The sequence below is a fragment of the Ambystoma mexicanum genome, chromosome 12 (assembly GCF_040938575.1).
Source record: "Ambystoma mexicanum isolate Mex_15411 chromosome 12, UKY_AmexF1_1, whole genome shotgun sequence".
NCBI lineage: Eukaryota > Metazoa > Chordata > Amphibia > Caudata > Ambystomatidae > Ambystoma > Ambystoma mexicanum.
Genome location: NC_090936.1, coordinates 490083704 through 490105350, shown reverse-complemented (window position 1 = coordinate 490105350; position 21647 = coordinate 490083704). Strand labels below are relative to the sequence as shown.

The 21647-nt window shown below is 44.1% G+C and overlaps 1 protein-coding gene across 2 annotated transcripts in view; it reads right to left on the bottom strand.

Moving 5' to 3' along the window:
- Positions 1-10878: 10878 nt before the first annotated feature.
- The window catches only part of FAM180A (family with sequence similarity 180 member A), a 130501-nt gene continuing 119732 nt past the window's right edge, over positions 10879-21647 (bottom strand). The window contains exons 2-3 of one of the 2 annotated variants that reach the window (XM_069628765.1): positions 17293-17393; positions 10879-11675 (exon numbers count right to left, since the gene is read on the bottom strand). In XM_069628765.1, the coding sequence (XP_069484866.1) occupies positions 11328-11675; positions 17293-17393 (449 nt within the window). In that variant the 3' untranslated portion in view covers positions 10879-11327. Of the gene's footprint in view, positions 11676-17292; positions 17397-21647 lie in introns of both variants that reach the window. The other variant, XM_069628766.1, reaches the window with a different exon arrangement.

Sequence of the window (21647 nt, the reverse complement as noted above, 5' to 3'; positions counted from 1 at the left end):
TGTAAAAAGAAAATTGGATTAGTCAATGGTAAGAGCTATTTTGAAGAATTGTAGACAAATTTGAGCCATTTCCGTGGTTGCTGATTCACGCCTTAAAATTGGCAAACGTTCCTCAAAATATCCCTTGACCACTGACAAATATTTGTAATTACAAACAAATTGTTTAACATGGATTTTTCAATGTCTCTGTTTGTGGCCACAGACCCTCTGTGTATGTGTATCTTTTTTTAAAAAAAAATAAATTTAATTTATATGGTTTATTACAAAACCTTTTAACTATACTTCAATCACATTCTGGTTAACACAACTCACAATGGCCCTCATTAGGACTCCGGCGCTAAACCATGGTGCTATTAGCACCATGGTCGATGCCAGAGTCCGCCATGGCGGAATGGGGAATTACCACCCCATTCCGAGGTTGGCGGGGCAGTAATTCCCCATTACCATTTTTGCCCAATAGGGCTCAATGGGAATGGGGAAGGCGGCAATTACGGTACCGCAAATTGCGGTACCGTAATTGCGATCAAGGTCCCGTTGCGGGTCCCTACTTTAACGGCTGGTGTAGACCAGCCGTTAAGGTCGGGTCCCGCAAACGGACCTCGTAATTAGGCGCTATGTGTTTAACGGCGCCGCAGCAGCCTTTTACGGCGCCGTTAAACACTTAGCGCCAGGGTCCTAATGAGGGCCAATGTCTTTAATTCCAGCCTTGTTATCCGGGGCCAGGTTGGAGTAGGTTTATTCGAGTCTTACTGTGCGATTTCTTTCCTCTCTTTTCTTTAGGTTGGAATATTAAATCATTATATAATCTGGTCCTTTTGTCAATTAGCTGCTTAGAGCTTCCTTTAATTGAGGCTAGCATCACACTTGTGTTCTCTCCAATCAGCAATCTATTCCACTATTCACAGGCTATGAGTGATTCCACCTTCCTTACATGCAACCCGATATATCTTGTTCTCATATCTCTCCATTTTTTACAGGCAACTACTAGATGGTAGGTAGATTCCATATAGTCCTTGTAGAAACTACAATTTTCCCCAGTTACTGGTGCTCGCGTTTGTGCCTTTAATATCTCTCCTGTCGGGAGGATGTTTAGGCTGAATCTCAGAAAGACGTTGCAGTAGTGCCTAACGGGGAACCTTTTCTGGTAGAGCAGTACATTAAGCACGCCTGTGTTATTTAATGTTAACCTGTATTTCTTTCTGTCTGGTCTCCTGCATGTTTATCCAGTCTTGTTCTTTTAGCTTCTTTTTCACTCGGCCTGGGTTTAGTATCAGCATCTCAGTCGTGGCATTTAAGGTCACTAGCGTAGTCTTGCATCTCCTTCTCCACTCTTCCAATAGCCAGTTCTTTTCAATTTCATCTGTAGCTCTCAGGATATCGAAAGAGAGCTAGCGTCTGCCAGAGGACCCTAGACTCCATTGATTGTAATCCTAGCTCGTATCGGATTAAAGCAATGGGGAGTCCTTTGGGTAATCTCGACAGCTGTTTCAAGAAGAGTGCCTCTAGGCTTCCCCATATTCACCATGATAGGTGCTTTGGCTCCATATGTTACACATGGCATTACCATTTGTTTGTAAAATGTCAGCACCGGAATGAGAGTGAATTTCCCATGATGTAGTAGGGATTGACCCTGGCTTGCAAATATTTTGGTTTTGACTCTCAGGGTATTATACCACTGTTTCTTATTAATGCTGCAGTTAATCAGGACTACTAGGTAGACAATGGAGGTCACCTGATCAAGTTTCTCTGGTCCCTATCATCCAGTCCTTACAATCTTCGCTCATAAACGGAACGATTTTGATATCATTTTTGTAATGAACCGCACGCAGCTTGGTGCTGTGGATTTAGTCATTTTATTGTATTTCTATGATTTAGAATGAAGTTATCCTTCGTTCATAATATTCTCTCCACAGAGATTAGAATGTTTTGATCACCATTCTGCTGCTGTTTATTTTGTTCTTTATCAGGGCTTTTTTGGGCAGGGCCTATGCCTTTTGTTGTCATTTTCATATTTTGATTATATTTCTACTCAGCAGCATGTCTTTTTTGTTCAAGTGTTAAAAAGGTGCAAATTGACCTTTTTTCTGTAGATATTATGAGTGTCTTCTCTTCAGGAACACTTACTGAAGACTCATTAACATTTGCTGTTGCAAATTGCACATTATGTATCATATTAATGTTTCCCTCCCCAGCCTCCATGGCCTCCTCATCTTCCTCATAGACCAGATTTTGTCCAGGGGAGCAGAGATTTCCTCGTCTGCCAAAGTGTCCTCATGTAGGGAGGTCTCGTCAGAAGTTATTCTCCTTCTTTCATCTTGATCAGTGGAGACTTTCACTCTATTCTCTTTTCTCGCTGGTAATTTTGGCTGTTTGTCATGATCCGTTCTGGAAGCTCCTCCTGATTGGGACACTCTTGATGCAGTGTTGTTTCATCCATCTGCAACATCTAGTAAAGCGCTCATTGGTGTATTGTTGTGGCATTCTTCATGTCTGGCCAGGTCACAAAGTCTGTTCTGCCACGTTGATGACGTTTTGGCTTCTCTATCCAAAAGGCCGTGGACTTTTGTTGTGAAATTTTCTACAAAGATTAATTTCACCCTCTCCAATCAAGCCTCAGGGTGTACATTAATGAGACTCCCTTCTCATTTTGTAGTGAGCAGCACTTGATAAACAGTTGTTATCTGCTTGGAGTTGTTTTCTCCACAAAAGTGAGGCCTCCCGGTCAAATTCTTTTATCCCACTATGCCTCATCTGCACTACCACTGTTTGTTGCCTTTATTATTTATTTATTTTTATTTATCTGTTTCTCCTCAGCTTCGCACTTTCCACTTCTCCCCCTTCCATGCACTTTTCCTCTCCCCCTCTACCATGCACTTGCACGTTCTCAATGTCACTGGGCCTAGCAAGATCGCTGTTTTGTTCTCCCCTTTTCCCCTCCCTTGCCTTGTTGCGTTCTGAAACACTTGTGTATGAGCACAATAGAAATAAAATATCAATATCAATATCAATATCATCTGCTAAAATTAGAAGTCAATGTGGAAAGGTTGTTTTCACAAATCAAAGTCTTCATGGGATAGAAAAGAAAGGGCAAGAATGGGCAGAGTCCCTGAAATGGTACTGCATGATTTACTACAATCATTTTTACTTGTAGAAATGTTATATATTACTGGATTAACACATTCATCTTTATTCCCTAGAAAGTGTTCATAACATCTTGCTCTGCGAGACATTACCCTACTTATGCACGCAATGAAGCAATAAATGAATATGTGTGTGTTTACACTGGAAAAAACAGTTACTTGTGATTTTTTTTAAAGGCGGCCAATCAGGACAACACTGATAAACACAGATGCAGAACATATTTGAAAACACTGGAAAAACACCCCCGGAAGTAGAAAAGAAGAAGAAACCCCATAAAACAGGAAAGCCTATTCATGGCAAAGGATAATTCACAGTTATTAGTAAATGTGAGTGAACGGGTACCTTGAGTCAGTATTTCTTTGTTAAATACCAGAATGCAGATTATAATCATTATCAACATTTAGAAAATAAAGTGGATTTCTATACTATTTATTCCTAATCTACGAATGCACAGTGGATCTGTGTAACACAGTTATGTGTTAAATACCAGAATGCAGATTATAATCATTATCAACATTTAGAAAATAGAGTGGATTTCTATACTATTTATTCATAATCTATGAATGCACAGTGGATCTGTGTAACACAGTTGTGTAATACACATTGTATGAACTACATCCTCCAGATCATAATGGCGGCAAGTTAAATGCGTATTTGCTGCTTGAGTTGCGTCAACAGTGTAATTACGCAGCAAAAACAATTATGAAGTGTGCATCTCATGTTTTATAGACAGATCTCAAAATGGTGGCAGTGAAACAAGGAGTTGGCGGCCACCAGAGGAAACCTTTCTGAATGATGGTAAAATCAAGTAGAATGATAGTTCACATAGATTATTGCATTAATAATTGTCTCCTCTAAAATGTAGGTAGTACATCTAAAATGTACTCAGTCTATTTGGCTTTGGTTACAGCTTTGAATGATTTTAAATAGTTGTGACCTCAGTACAGTCCCACCCCATGCTTTAAAGAATCTTGGTTGGAGAAGCTATATGGTATTTCATTAAGGAGTATTTTAGCTGTGCTACTACTGTGGTTTGTAGTTTATTAGTTTGACCAATAAGTGGAATTTTATTTTCTATTTTTTATATCTTTATTCAAATAAGAATAATTGAAGCCAAGGAAGCTTTTCAAATTATTTTTAATAAAAAATCAAAATTATATCTCCAACTCAGGATAGGTAATGTAAGTTCGACTATATATTCAATGTTTCTGTTTTAGGAAATCTTCACTCTCTCTAAATCTGGTCTGAACTAACCTTTGTGAGACTCTCCCTTTTGAAGGCAACCATTTCTGTGTACAGATTGAGATTTGGTTTAAGGGGCAATGAAATATATTTCATAATTTCACCAGAACTGTTAAGCATTGTACATAGTGTGTTAATGTGATGATTTTATTTTTTAAATTATGTTATTAATGATTGTCTGGTCCTGAAGAGCTTGCATAAACTGTCTAAATGCTGAAACATGCATGTATAATTATGTCATATAATTGTATAATTACATTGACCACAATATTTTTTAATAAATGTTTAAGACATTTGGTAGACCATCATAATTGTGCGGAATTCTGTGTAGAAAGGAACAAAAAAATGTTTTGTATCTGCATGTTAAGCTGAATCAATTGCCAACTCTTGAATGTTTAAGCTCCAGGAATGATCGGAACGGTGTGAATACAGCTTGTAGACTCTGCAATAGGAATGAAGAGATAGAAACTCTTAAGCACTTGGTCATCTATTGTACTGCCGCCAATAATCTGCAGATTTCTGAATTTACACTTTGAGATGACAGGGGTCCTCTGGATAGACGACAATAGTATTTCTCAGATAATAGCACTTTATAGATTGTTGACCAAAGTTTTAAAATGCTGCATGTTAAACTCTAATGTACTGTACTTCAGCACTTTGCACTTTTAGCCTTTTGTTGTTACTAATCTTAGAAGGCATTGACTCTATGGTGCCTTTTCATGTTAGACAACAGTGATTCTCGGATGACAGCATTTTATAGAATTTGATCAAAGTGTACTGCACTTTGCACTTCGCACCTTAGTCCTAAGTTGTTACTAAATTTAGAAGGTACTAATTTTAGGAATTGTTTAATAATTTCCTGGTACTCGGGATGCAGCTGTACTGGTTTTAACATATGTGGATTTGAATTGATATTTTTTTTGTGTAGGTACAATGTACATTATTAGCAACTTGTATTTGTATGTTCTATTTTTGTGAAAGGTTTTATTTATAAACCGTATCACAATTTAAAAATAAATACTGTATATTGATGTCTGAGAAACAAAATATATTAATTGTAAATGCATTTAATTAACTTTTATGGAGAATGTTTGGTTATATTTATCTATTGTAATAGATTTTTTTTTCCTTCTATTATTTGTTGTTTTTCTACTCTGAATTTTGTGGGCTCTTTATGGTCTGTGTTATGAAAAAGAGTAAAAGTAAGTTAAGAATAGACAATCACAGATTGCTGATATGTGACTGAATTCTGAATTTGGAAAACATAGGCACTAACTATGGGATAAAATAATGTTCTGGAGAAAGGTTGATGCAATGATTTTTATTTATATTGTTAAACGTTCCAGTGGTAGCAACATGACTGTGAATGTGCAAAGCACTGGAAGTAGGCTGTGTGTCCATGGAACAGGGCTGGACTGGGCAAGGGGCTGCAGATGGCCTGAATACACATCTCAAACATTTATGGGGTCATGCTTGCATCTGCACTGGCTATCCATTATTAGATAGCTACCTCCTAGATTTTGAATGTTGTAAGTCCCAATGAAAGGCCACTACGGGTGCCCAAGCCAAGGACTGTTTATATGATGTGAGGATCTGGAACCATTATTTAGTCAACCACTTGAGCCGCAGAAGAATGCTGAAAGACTGCTGCTGGAACAACCATTGACCTTGCCCTCTACCAGAAGGTGAAGATAGCTTAGCACAACACTTCTATTGACAGTGATACCTTCCACAGATCCTCCATCACTCGAAATGGTGGGCCTAACCAGTTCTGAGTCCTGCATCACTGCTGTCATCTCCCTAGATCTCTGGAAAGTGGTGGGCCTTCAGCTGACATCAACCATCTGAAGAGGGGCTTCTTCCGTTTCCTAAAACTCGCACGGCCTGGTGCTGTGACACCTGTAGTACGCTCATCATGTGCTCTAGCAATCACTGCCCTGCTGCTACTGCTCTTGCCAAGAAGGGGAGCCTTAGCCCTGTGGTCCTGTGTATTTGTGCCTGCAGAACCTGTGTCGATCACCTCATTTTCTCATCTGGTATGTGGGGTACTATGGGCCTCCAATGTCTTGTGATTGGAAGTAGATGACCTTCATTGTCTGCATCCTGATTTCGGCTGGTAGTCTTCAGAGCCTTGAGGTCACTGACAGACTGGAACAGCCAAACTGTCAGACTCAGCTGTTAAAGTTGTCAAACATAGAACCTTCTGCACCAGTGTGTCCCTTGAATCTCCAGCCTTGCAACCTATGGTGACAGCATTTCTTCCATTGGCCGAGACTTACATAGGATTGTTGTTTGCTCTGATTGAGGTTACTTAGCTTAAACAGTGTGGACCACTTTTTCCTAGATAAGGATCAGACTAATTGGGTACTGGTGTTGCCTTAAAGGTGAAGGATGTGTCCCAAGTGGACACCTAAGGGTAATTGCATCTTTGTTGATAAAGACATGTATTTGCAATACTTACCTGTGTGGACAATCAGGTACTTGATAACGCCTTGCGTATGCTAACTGTAATTTACATCAAGTTCCTGATCACCTTAGCCTATTACTTCTCAGCTTTGTAACAAAGTGAGAGTTTAGCTAAATGTTTGTGCTACCTTTCTGCAGGTTCACTGAGGATGGGGTGGCTTCTCGGAACCCTACATGAAAAAATCATGACAGCCAGTAACAACAGTGACTGCAGCAATCCCCTGACATAAGTCCAGGGTGATTCACGAGTAGGCTGATAGCCATATGGTGGAGTGGACAGATAATAGTGGGAACAGTAAATGGAGTCAACATGCACAGATAACACAGGCTATGGACAATAAATACAATTCATCAGTTGTTTACAAGCAATTAGAACTCACAGTATGTACAGCAGGACTTTGTGCTGAATGGGGTAAGAAGTCCCTTTCTGGGAAAAGAGATGGAGGTTCAGGGTGGCATTGAATGCAGGGATGGTGCCAATGTTTTGGATCACAGGGGCCAGGGAGTTGCAGTGGGAGTGGGCAAGGATGGCAAAATAGTGTATGCCGGGGGCAGTGGATGGGCTTGGGAAGAACATAGTGGTAGAGTAGGGTAGAAGGCGTGAGTAGGAATGTATTGAGTGATAGGTAGACTAGCGAGGGGGGCTAGAAAATGAATAGATTAAAATATTAGTAGAAAAATGTCATAGACTGGTTAGTAATGGATTAAGAGCCAGTCAACATAGTCAGTATAGGAGATGTGGGATAGGAATGGGGAGGTTTTAGAGGTTGGGAGTTGCAAAAGTAAGCATTTTATTGATGGGGCAAAATAATTGAGAGGAAGACACAGAAGTAGGCTAGAGCAATAGTCCAGACAACTGATCACTACTGTGGAGATACGAGTATGAATAGTGTGGTGGGTTAGAAGGTGGAAGATTTGCCTCTTAAGAAAGTTTTGACTAACAGAGGTCACAGATGGGGTAGTAAAATGACATAGTTTAAAGTTGCTGACAAAGAGGACCCCAATATCCTGTGCTTGGGGAGACAATGTGAATAAATCAGGGGGAGAGCAAAAGAGCTAGCGAGGGGTTGCGGGGGGTGGGGGAGGGAGACGTCTGTGCCTTAGTGCACTCCCCTGTCAGTCACAGGGATAATGACACAGAAGCATCAGGAGTCAAAAAAGCTGTTGCTTGTGAAAGGCCACTTGACAATGGGAGTTTCCTCGTGATCGACTGTCTCAATTTTCATTGCTGTCTCAAGATTAAATGACTGCATGTTGCAGAATAGGCATGCCTAACCATCACAGATAGAGTCAAAGTGGGGCGTGAGGGGGATTCACCAGTTGCTGTGGTCAGGGTTAAAACATCTGGTGGTCTTTTAGCTGACTCCATAACAGTCTCTTTGCCTGTCATATTCTTAGGACCTCTTTTTGGTTTAGAGTCTGAAACCCTTTCAGTGGAGAAGTGATGCCTGGATATACCCACCATTTTGAATTGAAATCGCCTTGCCCCTTTCCCTGAGTGTCCAGCATGTCATAGAGCTCAGTGCCTGCAACGTCAAGAGCATGGGAATCAGTGAAGCAGACCAGGCGATTGGAATGCACATCCTCCTTCCCCACACTTGTGTATAGGCGCGTTATAAATGCCATATCATATCACCCCCTTGGCTCCCACATTTAGCACCATTTTTGAACAGCGTACAACCAGGAGGTCAGAAAAACATAGGCAAGAGTAGAAAAAAGTGGCTCTCTGTTGAGAAAATAGACACCTCTCACAGAACAATTCAGCTGTTCTGAAGAGCTTTATGCATTCTGGATCTTCACGGGATGATATGGTATGATATGATATGGCATTTGTAACGCGCCTATACACAAATGTTTCAAGGCGCGACGAGGCAGGGAGGGGGGGAACAAAGGGAGACAGACAGCGATCCTACTAGGCCAGGTGTCATTCAGATCGCGCAAGTGCAAGGTTATGGGGACGGGAAAAGTGCAAGGGGGAAAGGGAGAGGGGAAAGTGCAGTACACGGTTAGTAACGAACAAGATAAATAATAAGGGCCAGCTGGTGGCAAGTGCAAGTTAAGTGCAGACAAGTGCTGGGAAGAGGGGCTGTAGGGATACAGAGACAGTCCCGCAGTGCAGGGGTTGCCGGGAAGGCAGTGCAGGGGAGAGTGGCTGGGCCAAGGACCGAGATTGGTGAGTGGCCCAGTTGCTGATTTAGTACAATTTCAGTGATTTAGCAGGGGAGAGGGGGAGAGAAAGCAGAAGCAAAGAGGAGGGTTTTGAGGCTCTTCCGGAACCAGAGATGGTTCTCCTCAATAAATGGAAAATAGAACTAGGGTCAGAGTTGGCTACATTGCATCAAGTGTGTTGGCTCTCATCCTTAAATGGGCACTGCACCTGTTGTCAGAGCTCTTACAGAGCATAGACGTGCATTCCAAAAAATAAAAATACAGAAATAATGACCCTGCGTATATATCTTTTGATTGCTTGTCAAAAGGAAATAGCTATGTATTCCCTGATCCTGCTGGACCTATGCATGGATATGGGCTATGATGACAACACCCATGATGAGAACTACCTGTGCAGGTTATTCACCTTTCAGTACTATGTATGCCACAGCTACAGCTATTTCTAGGGGACGTTATTGCCTGGTGATGCAGTTGTGAACAGGATGCACACCTGCAGTAAACCATGTTTCTGTCGGAAAAGTTCCCTTTCAATACTTTTTGCAGTTCTGTACAACAAGATAGGATTCTCTTTTTTCAGTCAAAATCAATAAAAGGTTGTTATGGAAAATATTAAAATGTTTAAGGAGAATTGAACTGTCCTCTTGTTATGGCTTCAGAAAGTTCATCTTTCTCAAAGGCATGAGCAAGCCATTCCTACCACTCAATCATACACTTGGCAAGATTTTGATCTCTCACTCGATCCTCAAAAAGTCAAACCACTCTCTTTGTTTTCAGAAAGTCTTTTCCTTTGGTCTCCATTCTAGCACTCTGGCAGCCATTCCTGTCCTAATCCCAGCTCATGAACAACTTGCATATCATAGCGTGTGCCATTCTTGATCCGCCAAGGACAAAGTGTGCTCTACAGATGTGTGCGCAGAGTCCCCAGTGTGCCGTTCGAGGAGTCAGAGAGAGGACTTCCAGGGCGGTGCCTTACTGTGCTGCCTTTGCCACAATGAATACACTGGGTATTCACGTGCCTTCCAAACCTGGATGTTGGGCTGCTGGAGGCAGCACGCCTCCCTCCATGGTCAGTAGAATGCCCATGTTCAGGATTTCACATGATATGGTCCTTTGTCTTGTACTCTTGTGTAAGGGGTAAGCAGACATATTGTGCTGCTGTTCTAATGCTGGGCATAGGTACAACTGAACTTGTCCTCCACCCTCCACAAAGTTGTTTCTAATTTTGTTCTAAATAATGCCTGCATACAAGCATACATAGATGTCTTCAAAATGTGATCAGGGATCCCATTGGACATGCAGGGATTATCCTAATTTGTGTGATTTATAATAGAAGATGCCATGATGGAGAAACAGAGTTCTTTACCAAATCTAAGTACTTAAATTCTGCCTAATTGTTTCTCTTCCTCAAAGCTGTGCAATATGCTGCTGCTGAGGGGAGGGCTGGTTGCTTCCTCCAAGGTCTTGCCACTCTGGGCTTGCCAGGTTAATCCTCGCAATCTGCCAGGAACCTGGGCATCAGGAAGACTGAGGATGGTAGAACTGCCTGCTGTTCCAGGCAGCGAAATGCAAACTGATTAGACAAGCAGCCACAGCACAACCATCTGGCAAAGATATTCACCCTTATGGCAAGAACATCAAATAAAGTCTTCTTTGTTGTCCTTAGCTCTCTTGATGTAGATATGGTATGAACTCTATTCGTGTATATATGTTGTTAATTAACCTTCTAGAGAGTTTGGTCATCCAGAGAGTAGATACCCAAGTTTGACAATGAATGCTGTATAAATAAGGTATTTGCTCAAAAATTAAACATAACATGTTTATGTTCGTTTTTATACATTGCCCTCTGAAGCACTGTGGACATTTTGTTGAATGGGCCTCTTTTTATTGCATGTGCATCAAGGTTTCCTAGGAATTGGTTCATTCTTGTGAGAAAGCCACTTCTGAATCAAGGCTCACCTTGGTCAGGAGTTACGCAGTGTTTTCTTGGCATGATTCCTTGAGTTGCATGAGTCCCAGCAGCTATACTTTGACATCATATAAAAGTGCGCTCTGCAAATGAGGTGGTCTTACACACATGCTATGGAATAGAATACACTATAATGAGAGCAAATGGGCATTATTTTACATAAATACAAAAGGTGGCAAATTAAGTTGGCCTCAAGCCACTGTGTAAACATGAAGATGTTTGTCGAAATGGCAAAAGTCGCAACTTTCTGAATGTTGTTACGGTTAGGGTAGGCATGCCTTTCTAGACCAAACCGCACTGCAGTTCGCTGGCTGGTGATACTATCCTTGGCACTGGAACTCTTTCATGAAGATGGTACTTTGCTTGAGGGAAACATGAGATCACGCTTTAGGGCCAAGAAAAGTCTGGCAATGGATTCAGCCCACGTTTCCTTCTGGTGTTGTGTGTTGGAATTAGAAGCTCGGTAGGCTGAGTAGGCCATCGTCAGCAACGTCCGCTCAAAATCCTCCTTCTTGAGGACACCACGGACCTCAGACAGCCTGGAGCCCAGCCGTCGGATTTCCGTGATGCTTTTAGGGATGACATCATTGCAGATGACGTCAAAGGTGGCAGCCTTCCGCAGGGAGGATAGCTCTGCATCCCGGATGTGAATCTGGTGGTCACTCCCAATCTCTAGACCTGCCAAAAGAAACTGAGAGGCACACAAGCACAAAATTAAATGAGTTCTTAATAAGTGCTAATACGTTATCTTTGTGTGCATTTATCTGCCAACACAGCATTTGACTTGAATAGTTCTGTTAAAGAATGACAAATGCATTTGTAAAATCAAACAAAGAATAACAAGGGTGTGACAAAAATCTTTGTTAATGAACCTATATTTCTTCCCTGGGCTGAATATTCTCCTTGATTCAGTTCCCACCAACATCCGTGTGCCATGCTGGGCAACTTGAACCTTCCCAAGCCCTCTGCAGCCACCCTGCTTGAACGTATTTGCCTCCTATCTGACCACTCCCCAGACTCTCTCTATGTCCAGCCTACTGGCTTTGATGAGAACTCTCTTGAGCCTTGTACTTCTCTCTTCTTTGCTCTTCTCCTCTGACCTCCCGATTGGCCGGTCTGATCACTCCATCATTCACTTTAACAACTCAGTCCTTCCACCCCCTACTCCTCCTCTCCCTCTCTATTGACCAAGAGGAAATTCAAGCAGGACTCTCTTGCTCCTTGCCTTAATAATTTAAGGACCTCTCCCCTGTATCTCTCCCTATTCATGCCTCTTCCATTGACCATGTTTTTTTCTGACTCAAGTATGGACTTATGTCTCCCTTTGACAGATACTATCCTGCACACACATTCACATATTCCGGTCTGAATGATCAGCCCAGGATCCCCTCTGAGATCCAGACAACAAAAACAAACATGAGTTGTGACCTACGACGCTGGTGGTACAAATCATGGACCCCTGCAATAGTGCTAGCCTCTAAACATTCCCTTGCTCCTCTCCACCTACTTCACAGACCTAATGTCCTCTCCCTGCCATATCCCCGTAAACTTTCATCTACTCTCCAGTTTGCTTATACCTCTCTAGCCACTATTTATTCCATTCTCCCTTTCTGTAAATGACTTTGCTCACTGATTTCCTTTAAAATCTCTAAAATTCGCGACTCCCTCACATCCCTCCCATCTCTCCCCCACACCCTTCTTCTACCACCTCTCTTCCCCGCTCTTAGTCTCAACTACTTCTCCCCTGTTTCTCCTTCTGAATTAGCACCAATCCTTTGCAGCGCCAGCCCATCTTGCGCTTGCTCCTGAAATGGTCAAAGACTTAAATTGGGGGTAATTACAGGTTTCCTGGTATCCCGCCGGAAATGGGAGCGGTACACAGAGAAACTCCCCCTATCATCTCTGCTGTCAGATATCCCCGTATTACTGGGATATTAAGGGTGGCGAAGACAGCGGTAAGTTCCCATTCCATGGAGTTCCATGGGAATGACGGAATGACCAGCACCGGTAATACAGGTGCCGGTAATGTAAGCATTTCTTTGCCAGTAGGGGCCTGCTCTACCAGCAGGTCAGGCTTGCCGGTACATCAGAGCTACCACCAACAAACTTGGATTTTCCCGGTCTGGTAAAACTGCTGGTGCCCGTAGTACTGGTAATTTTTCTGGGATTTTTACCAAACCCGGGACCTCGTAATGAGGGTTAGTCTCACTCACCTGCCCTTAGCTCTCTAAGCTATTTAACCCCTCTTTCTCTACTGGACTTCAAAAGCTGCAATTATCATAGCCACTTTGAAGAAACCCCCTGCTGACCAAAGTAGGGGTGTACTGAATAGTGAAATTATTATTCGGATGAATTTCCGAATAGTTGGTCCAAGTATACAGCTGAAGCCCCAAATAGTGCACCAAACAGTTCACTACCGGGGCAAAAATGTTTACTCCCCAACCCCTCTGGAAATAAAATCAAGCAACAGAGCGTGACCCCTTCCCAGGTTCAAACGGTGCATTTTAGAGCACATTTGTACAGAATAAATTTGATAAAACCTAAACGATACAGGTTGAACTCAATTTATGTGATTTCAGTAATAGTGACTTAACCTGCTGCGCTACCTTGCAGCTTGGAGCCTTCTGCTTTGGGAACTGTCACTCAACATTAAAGAATGCAGCATTTCTGCTAGATTCCTGATACTGTTCAAAGTCAGTGTATTAGCAACAGTGCAGTGCCTGTACATGACGCAAATCACGTTCTAACTCATGCAGCATTAACAATGAGTGCAGTCTCATTTGGGAAGTACATCCGGCAGTTGAAAAATGTAAACACCTACATGGCAGAAAAGTGTGGTTCTTGCCCCTGTTGCTGCAGAAATAAGTGGTGAACAGTTAAGAAGGCACAGCAGATTAAAATATATATATATATCTGGCATACACAATGGAGCGGACAACAAAGAAAGACTTTCAGGCACTGCTCTAAAGTCGAAGCAGAGGGACAATGCCATCTTTTCCCAGGAGTGCGTGCAAGTCTTTCTTTGTAGTCAAACAACAGACACACACATCAGAGAAGGTGGCGAGTGTGCCCGTTAAGCATATCCATAACATGTCTCTAGCAGAATATTAAGGTTTCATGTACTGCTGGAGGCACGTTATGGAAATGGCCCAGCATTTTCCAATGGGCAACAAATGTTCACTTATCCATAGAAAAGGCTGTGTCATTACACAGGCTGAGGTTTTCAAAAACGAAGGCGTGGGAGAGCACCAGGGGCAGGAAAGGCAAGAGGGGACAGAGTGGGGGGAAGAGGGGTTGAGTAGGGCTTCATTGATGTCTGTATCCTCACTGGGAGAATTTTCGGTTGCCAATGCCACGGGTGCAGATTCCGTGCAAGAAGTAGGGAATTGGTTGGTTCCTCCACTTCTTACCACATGAATTCAGCGTGTTCTCATGCAGGCTGCAGTAGCCCATAAGCACATAGCGTATTGGCTGCTGCAGCCTTACTCCAGCGCTTCCACTCTCTGTGAATATCAGCTTTCAAACAGAGAGAAGATAGCTAATCAATGAAGGTGGACTTCGGCTTCGAGTCAGTGTTTCAGGAAGTATTTGACTGACGCCGAATAGCTGGATTTCAGCGTAATTTCATTCAAATTATCACTCAAAGCCTGCATTTGGCACACTCCTCCACCCAAGTGTCCCTGAGAACTATTGCCCAGCTGCCCTCCTTTCCCGTTATTCAAAGGTCTTTGGACAGCTAGTCTTTAACAAGATCACTAAGTACCTTGAGAAAAAAGGCCTGGGAGACCCACTTCAATCTGGCTTTTTTAGTGAGCACTCCACCAAGACTGCACTCCTGCATGTCTTCAGGTTTCTCTCTGATGTGCACCACTCCAAACTCTCTTCTATACACATCCTTTCGGGCCTCCCTGTTGCTTTCACCGCGGTATGCTGCACCACTCTACTCCTCACTCTCTAGGACTCGGGATTTCACAAATGTCCCCTGTCCTAGATTGCTTCCAACCTAGAAGTTCACTCCTTTAAAATCTCTTGGGACTTGCAAACCTCTGACTCATATTTTCCCTATTGGCATCCCCTAAGGATAAGTCCTTGGACCTCTGCCATGCACACTCTATACCTCTGCCCTTGAAAGACTTATCTCATCCTTTCGCTTTCACTATCACCTGTTTGCTGACAACCCTCAAATATTTTTCTCCTTCCCTCTTTCACCCCAGCCATCTAGGAATAGATAATAAACTTCCTCACTGCAATCCGTCACTGGATAGCTCTCTGCTGCCTGAGGCTGTACTCTTCAAAAACATAAGATATGTTTATCCCAGCTTCCAATGATCCCCCTCTCACCCTTCCTATTTCCTTCTTGATTTGACATTCTTGCTTGAGAAGCTCCCAACCTTGAGGTCCTCTTTGAAAGCAATCTCTGACTGCAACAATTCATCACTGCCACCACTCTATGAAAACACTTATCACAACCCTTGTTCTCACTAAACTTGACCACTGCATGTGCCTAAGACTTGGGCTTTCCCTCTACTCCTCCATCTAGACAAGTCTCTACAACATACCCAGAACCTCCCAATCATCTAGCTACCGATACCTGACTGGTTGGCACTCCACACACAACTGCTCCCTGTTCAAGGTAGTTTGCAAAGCTATCAATGGTCTTCATCCTCAGTACCTATCTGACTGCATTTCTGTCTATTCACAAGCTCATTCTCTGTGCTCCTCCTCTGAAGTGAACCTCACTGCCTCATGCCCCTCTGTGTCGCCTCTCGATTCTGCTCTTTCTCTCTACTCGCCCTCCTCCATTGAAACCCGCCTCTCATCTTAGTTGTAAAAGAGGGAGTTTCTCCTACGCTCTTTCCCATCCACCCTTGCACACTTACAGAGTACTCTTTAATTTGAAACACTTGCCTCTATATTAAAGTTACCGTGGTAAATTACATGTTTCTTATATTTTGTTTTTTTTTGTCCCTGGTCTATTTCCCACGTTTTGCAAACCCTCATAAACAAGCTTTGAACTTGTTCTCATCCTTTTGCTATTCTACAGTCACAGTTCAAGGGGGCGTCTGTGTCATCTGTAAATGCGTCATGTCAAAGTGATGTCTTATCAAAATGTATTTGCCTGTTCTACAAATAAGTACAAACACAACATATGTGTTTTATTATCTCAGAAAATGAACAGTCTGCATGTTGGATCAGAAAATGCAGAGTCATTGTGTGGGGCTACTTCAGGTAAGAGATTACCTCTGTGTCTGGAATGCCTGTCATGTTGGCCTGGCATGTGTGTCAGAAAATAACTATTACAAGCAAAGACTATTGTAAGATTCAGGCGTCTACCAGAATGTGAGTGTTGGGCATATGCCTCAATGCAATCTAGTATGACTGCTCAGAATCATCGTGGTCCTTTTATGACCAGCATGGACAAGAGTCATTCCTCTCAATTATGACCAAGGAGGACTGCATCTTTCACTATTATTTTTCTAAATCAGTGTTGATTTAGCCCCCGCCCCTTCTTTTCTGCACTTATCAGACACACCCTGTCTGTTGCCTTAAACCTAGCACTTGCCACTTGCTGGCTGCACTACCACTGTTTTTGTTGCTTTTTGTTATTTATTTATTATTTATGTTTATTCCTTTGCTCAGCACTTTCCACTTCTACCCCCCTTCATGCACGTTTCCCATTTCCTTCCCCCATGGACCTGTGCATTCTCAATGTCACTTGGCCTAGTAAGATCATTATTTTGTTCTCCCTTGTTCACCTCCCTTGCCTCGACGCGCTCTGAAACGCTTGTTTACGAGCGCGATACAAATAAAATATCAGCCTCAATATCAATTTCAATGTTTGCCAATGTTTATAGAGCATGAGTGTGGCCACTATTGGTATTTGTTTTGATTCTGCCCTGCATTGGGAGACTAGGAAAGAGTGCCGAGAATATTCCCGAATCAGTTTCCAGAATAGGTACAGGGCAAGCCATGTGCTTCAGGATCCACACTTGTAGCGGATAAGGGGGCACAATGAAAACCTCTCATTAGGATGCAGGGAGTGTGAGAGAGTTAATGTTAGTTTAATTGAGTGCTGGTTTCACAGGTCCACTTGAACAATCTTTCTATGTGGCCAGGTCATTTAGTCAGGGTATGACTCAGGGAAGTACCTTTCATTTACTTAGTCTCTCTTAGAGCAGTAAATGTACCAGGCTTCTGTTTCCCCCCTCCTGTTGGTCATTGAAGGGGGGCTGCGGGTGCTGCTGAAATGGATCAATCAGGAGGTTGCCTGTTGGAAAGGTGTCACCTCCCCACTAGTCTTCACATACCTCATAGAGCAGGTCCACCTCTTCCAGTGACGTCTGGAGGATAGGATTCAGTACAGCCGCGGATGATCTCCTCGTGCGCTGTGCAGCTGGGAAAAGTGGGGCTGCTAGAAATATAAAAGGGTGAGAATTAGATCCGATTTCTCCTCAAAACTGGGAGGAAAAGAAATGTTAAGTGTAGATTGATAAAATTAATCTGAAAGTGTACACTTTTAGCAGAACAGCTTCCACGGCCCTGAAATAATAATAATAATAATAATAATAATAATAATAATAATAATAATAATAATAATAATAATTTGTGTTGATGTATACCACTTTATGCCAGATGCTATTATAGCCCATTTTACTGGTACTCAAAGACCTACCCCTTCCCCTCCAATAGCTGGGGCACCCTCACTCTACGTATATCACCAGAGAGTTCTCAATGGCTAGACATTGCAGTCAAGTAACATTTACTTATACTGGGATACGTGGAATAGTTTGTAACATTTGGTGCTGTGGTTATGAGGTAGTATAACTCTCTTTGATTGGTTTAGGGTAATGGGATGTTGGGGCAAGCGTGAAATCATTGCTGTAAAGGCATCCGTCCACACACAGAGCCTATATATTGGCTGTGAGCTTTTTTAAGTCATCTAGCGTGGCAATCTCTACCCTGCCCTTCTGTCAGTAGGGGTGAGGCAAAGGGAATGACATACTGCCAAAATAACATTTCACTGTAGGGCATGCCAAGGATAGCCACACAATGTTGTTGAATGATGGTTTGGATGTACATTTGATTAATGGTTTGCGCAGTGAAGTTCTAGATATCAAATTGTGGCTTCTCTGGTGGACCAATGTCACATTCTACAGTTATGTTGCAATCATCTAGTGCTCTCTGTTGTTTTCTAGTTCTCTTGTTATCTCCCTCTCTCTCTCTTTTCCTCCCCTCTCAGGATTCCCAAATTTAGGTGGCCTCTTCACCGGTTACCAAATACGCATTTAATGTTGTTTCTTGCACTGTGGTGAAGTAGGCCTTTTCCTCCCCTCTCAGGATTCTCATTCTTAGGTGGCTTCTCCCTAGTTCCATATTGAGCACTGTAAGATATTTAACCCTGAGAGTCTGTCCTACTGCACAACTGGATTGCTGCTTGCTATCCTGTCTGCTTGATCTCATCTGTCTTCCCCCCTCCCTCCCTTCCCCCTCCTCTCCCACCTATTTTATTGTGCTCTCTATCTCTCCTATCTTATCTTACTGTTTCTCCATTGACTATCCTGCTCTCCTCACTAAATCTGGTAGGATAAAGTTTAAAAAGGACATCCTGGTCTCCAACTCAGGCCTCCCGATCGCCCCACACCTACAACAGTGCCTCCTCCAAGGAAACTCTCACCAACATCCTCTTTGTTGTGCCTTCCCCTGACCTATGGACCCTTCATATGGTCTCTGTGCTCGCTCCTTTCTCCTCTTCTCCCATTAATGGTGGCACCCGTTGAATATCCTCTGGGCCTCCTTCCACTCCTCTAAGGCCATCATTAATGTCTACTCTAATGGGACCGTCTTGGTCCAGGCCAACCTTCACCGCTTTGATAGATGCGTCCCGCACCTCATCAACTTCCTTTCTTCTCCTGCTGTCCCCTCCCTCTCTGCCCCCTCTCGTGCTCCTTCTACACCTCTGCAGGACGTACCTCTGATCTGTACCCCTGCCCGGAAGTCCTTCAAGGATGGCAACCTTCTCCACATTGCCACTCTTAACTCTCGCTCTGCTGTCAAACATTCCTCTGATATCTTCCGCCTTCTTGAGGAACTGGACCTCAATGTCCTCGGTCTCACTGAGACATGGTTCACGGCCAGCTCTGTCACCAGCTTTGACACACTCATACATAACGGCTACAAGATCCTCTCCGTGCCCAGGCCCTACCGCGCTGGTGGGGGTGTTGTCCTTATCTTCCCTGGGTTGATTCCTGCCTCTGTCACTCCTACGCAGACCTACTCCTCTTTTGAATACTCTCTCTCTCCTAGCCATTTCCTTACTATGGCTACTATCTATCAGCCACCTGGTCAGATTTCTTCCTTCCTCTCCGACTGGGCGGACCTCACCTCCTCACTCTTGGCCTCAACCACTCAACTCCTCTTTCTTGGAGACTTCAACATCCACCTGGATGCCTCCTGTCCCCCCTCCGGACCCTTTTGTGACCTCTGCGACTCTCTCTCACTCTCCATTCTCCCGTTTGGCCTGACTCGCGTGTCAGTTGAGGCTTTCGCCGCCACCTTCTCATCCCTCGTCCCCCTTTGGCTGACTCTCACCCTGACACAGTCCTCTCCACTCTGCTATATCTGATACTCTTGATATCATTGCCCCTGTCATGAGAATCCTCCTGAAGCCCAAAGCCAAGTGTAACTGCTGGTATGACTCAGATCTTGTGACCCTAAAATGCAAGGGCAGGGTGGCCGAGAGGAAATGGCATGCTTCATGTTCATCCTCTGACAAACTGGCCTGCCACCTGCTGCAAAGGCAATACTGGCTCTCCGTTCCCACCAAGAAGAGAGCCCATATCCAAGTCCGCATCTCTGCGGCATCTAACAAATCAGCTGAACTCTTTAAAATCTGCAAGGAACTGGCCAATCTTGCCACAGTCTCTACCTCTCTTGTTCCCTCCCAGGCCCTCTGCACGGCACTGGCTTCTCACTTCATTTAAAAAACTCAGGACATCCTGTCCTCACTCTCCTCCTATCACCTCTCTCCCTCTATTCCCTGCTCTTCCTCTGGCCATTCTGCAGCCACCCCTCCTCCCTCCTTCTCTGCGTTTCCCCTTTTCTCTGCTGACAAGGTTTCCAGACAAGTCCGATCTATGAAAGTCTCGTCGAAACAGGTTCACCCATGTTCCTCCCAAACTATCAAGGACCACATCGACTCCCTGGCTCCTGCCCTGGCTGACTTCTGCAATCACTCCTTCGCCACTGGAGTCTTACCATCCCCGCTAAAGCACTCCCTTCTGCACCCTCTTCTTAAGAAACCCTCTTCCGACCCCTCCTGCCCGGCTAACTATCGCCCAATCTCCATCACTCCCTTCCTGGGCAAGCTCCTGGAGAAACTGGCCATCTCCCAGCTTAATCTCAATGCTGAATCTGTGGGTTGTCTTCATGACCATCAGTCTGGCTTAAGAGCTGCAAGAAGCACAGAAACTGCTCTCCTGAACATCCGTGAAGACCTGCTCTCCAACCTTGACTCTAACATTCCGTGTGTTCTCATCTTGCTTGAACTCTCTTCTGCCTTTGATACTGTCAACCATGCCATCCTGCTCAACCGTCTCCGTGATAACCTGGGTATCACTGGTCAGGCTCTGGCGTGGCTGACTTCTTTCCTCTCCAATCGACCCTCCCAGGTCCAACTTGGGTCCTTCTTCTCTGACATCTTTTTCTCTACCTGTGGTGTCCCCCAGGCATCTAACCTCTCTCCGTGGCTGTTCAACCAATATCTGGCACTCCTTGCCCACCGCATCGCCGCTCTCTGCCCCAACTTTCAGTGCTATGCAGATGATACCCAGCTCATTTTCAGGCTACCCTCTGCCTCCTCCTCTCCTTTCCTCATCTCTGACTGTCTGTCTGCTATCCAGGAGTGGTGTGCCGCCAATGACCTCTGCCTTAATGCCAGTAAGACTGAGATTCTACTCATCAGCACACCCACTCCCTCCTTCCCCGCAGCTCTCTGGCTGGCCTCTCTTGGCCCTCTTCCTGCTCCTACCTGCAAGGCATAAAACCTCTGGGTCATCTTCGACTCCACACTCTCCTTCTCTCCTGACATTTCTGACGTCTTAAAGAAGTCACACTACCAGCTGCACCTCCTCAGAGGTATTCTTCCTTTCCTTTCCTTCCCCCAGAAGCTCACTGTCTCCAGAGCCCTGGTTCTCTCTAAACTGGACTACTGTAACAGCGTGTATCTAAATCTGCCTGCCTCTACTCTCCGCCCTCTGCAACTCATCCAGAGCAGGACTGCGAGACTTGTCCTTGGCCTCAAGCCCAGGGACCGTATCTCTCCAGGACTGAAATCTCTGCACTGACTCCCAGTGGCTGCGAGGATTAAGTTAAAAACCCTCTGCATTGTCCACAAGGCCTTCTGGGGCCTGGGGCCGAAATACCTTCAACTCTCTCTTACTAAATATCTTCCTTCTCAAGCTTTTTGCTCATCTGCCTCCAACTCCCTCGGGGTCAGCCGCTTCTCCAAGCAACAAGTTGGGGGTAGATCTCTCTCTGTGGCAGGGGCCTCCCCCTGGAACAGCCTTCCTGCCTCCCTGAAACTTGAGGAGAACCATCTCCATTTCCGGAAGATCCTCAAAACCTTCCTCTTTGCTTCTGCTTTCTCTCCCCCTCTCACCTGCTA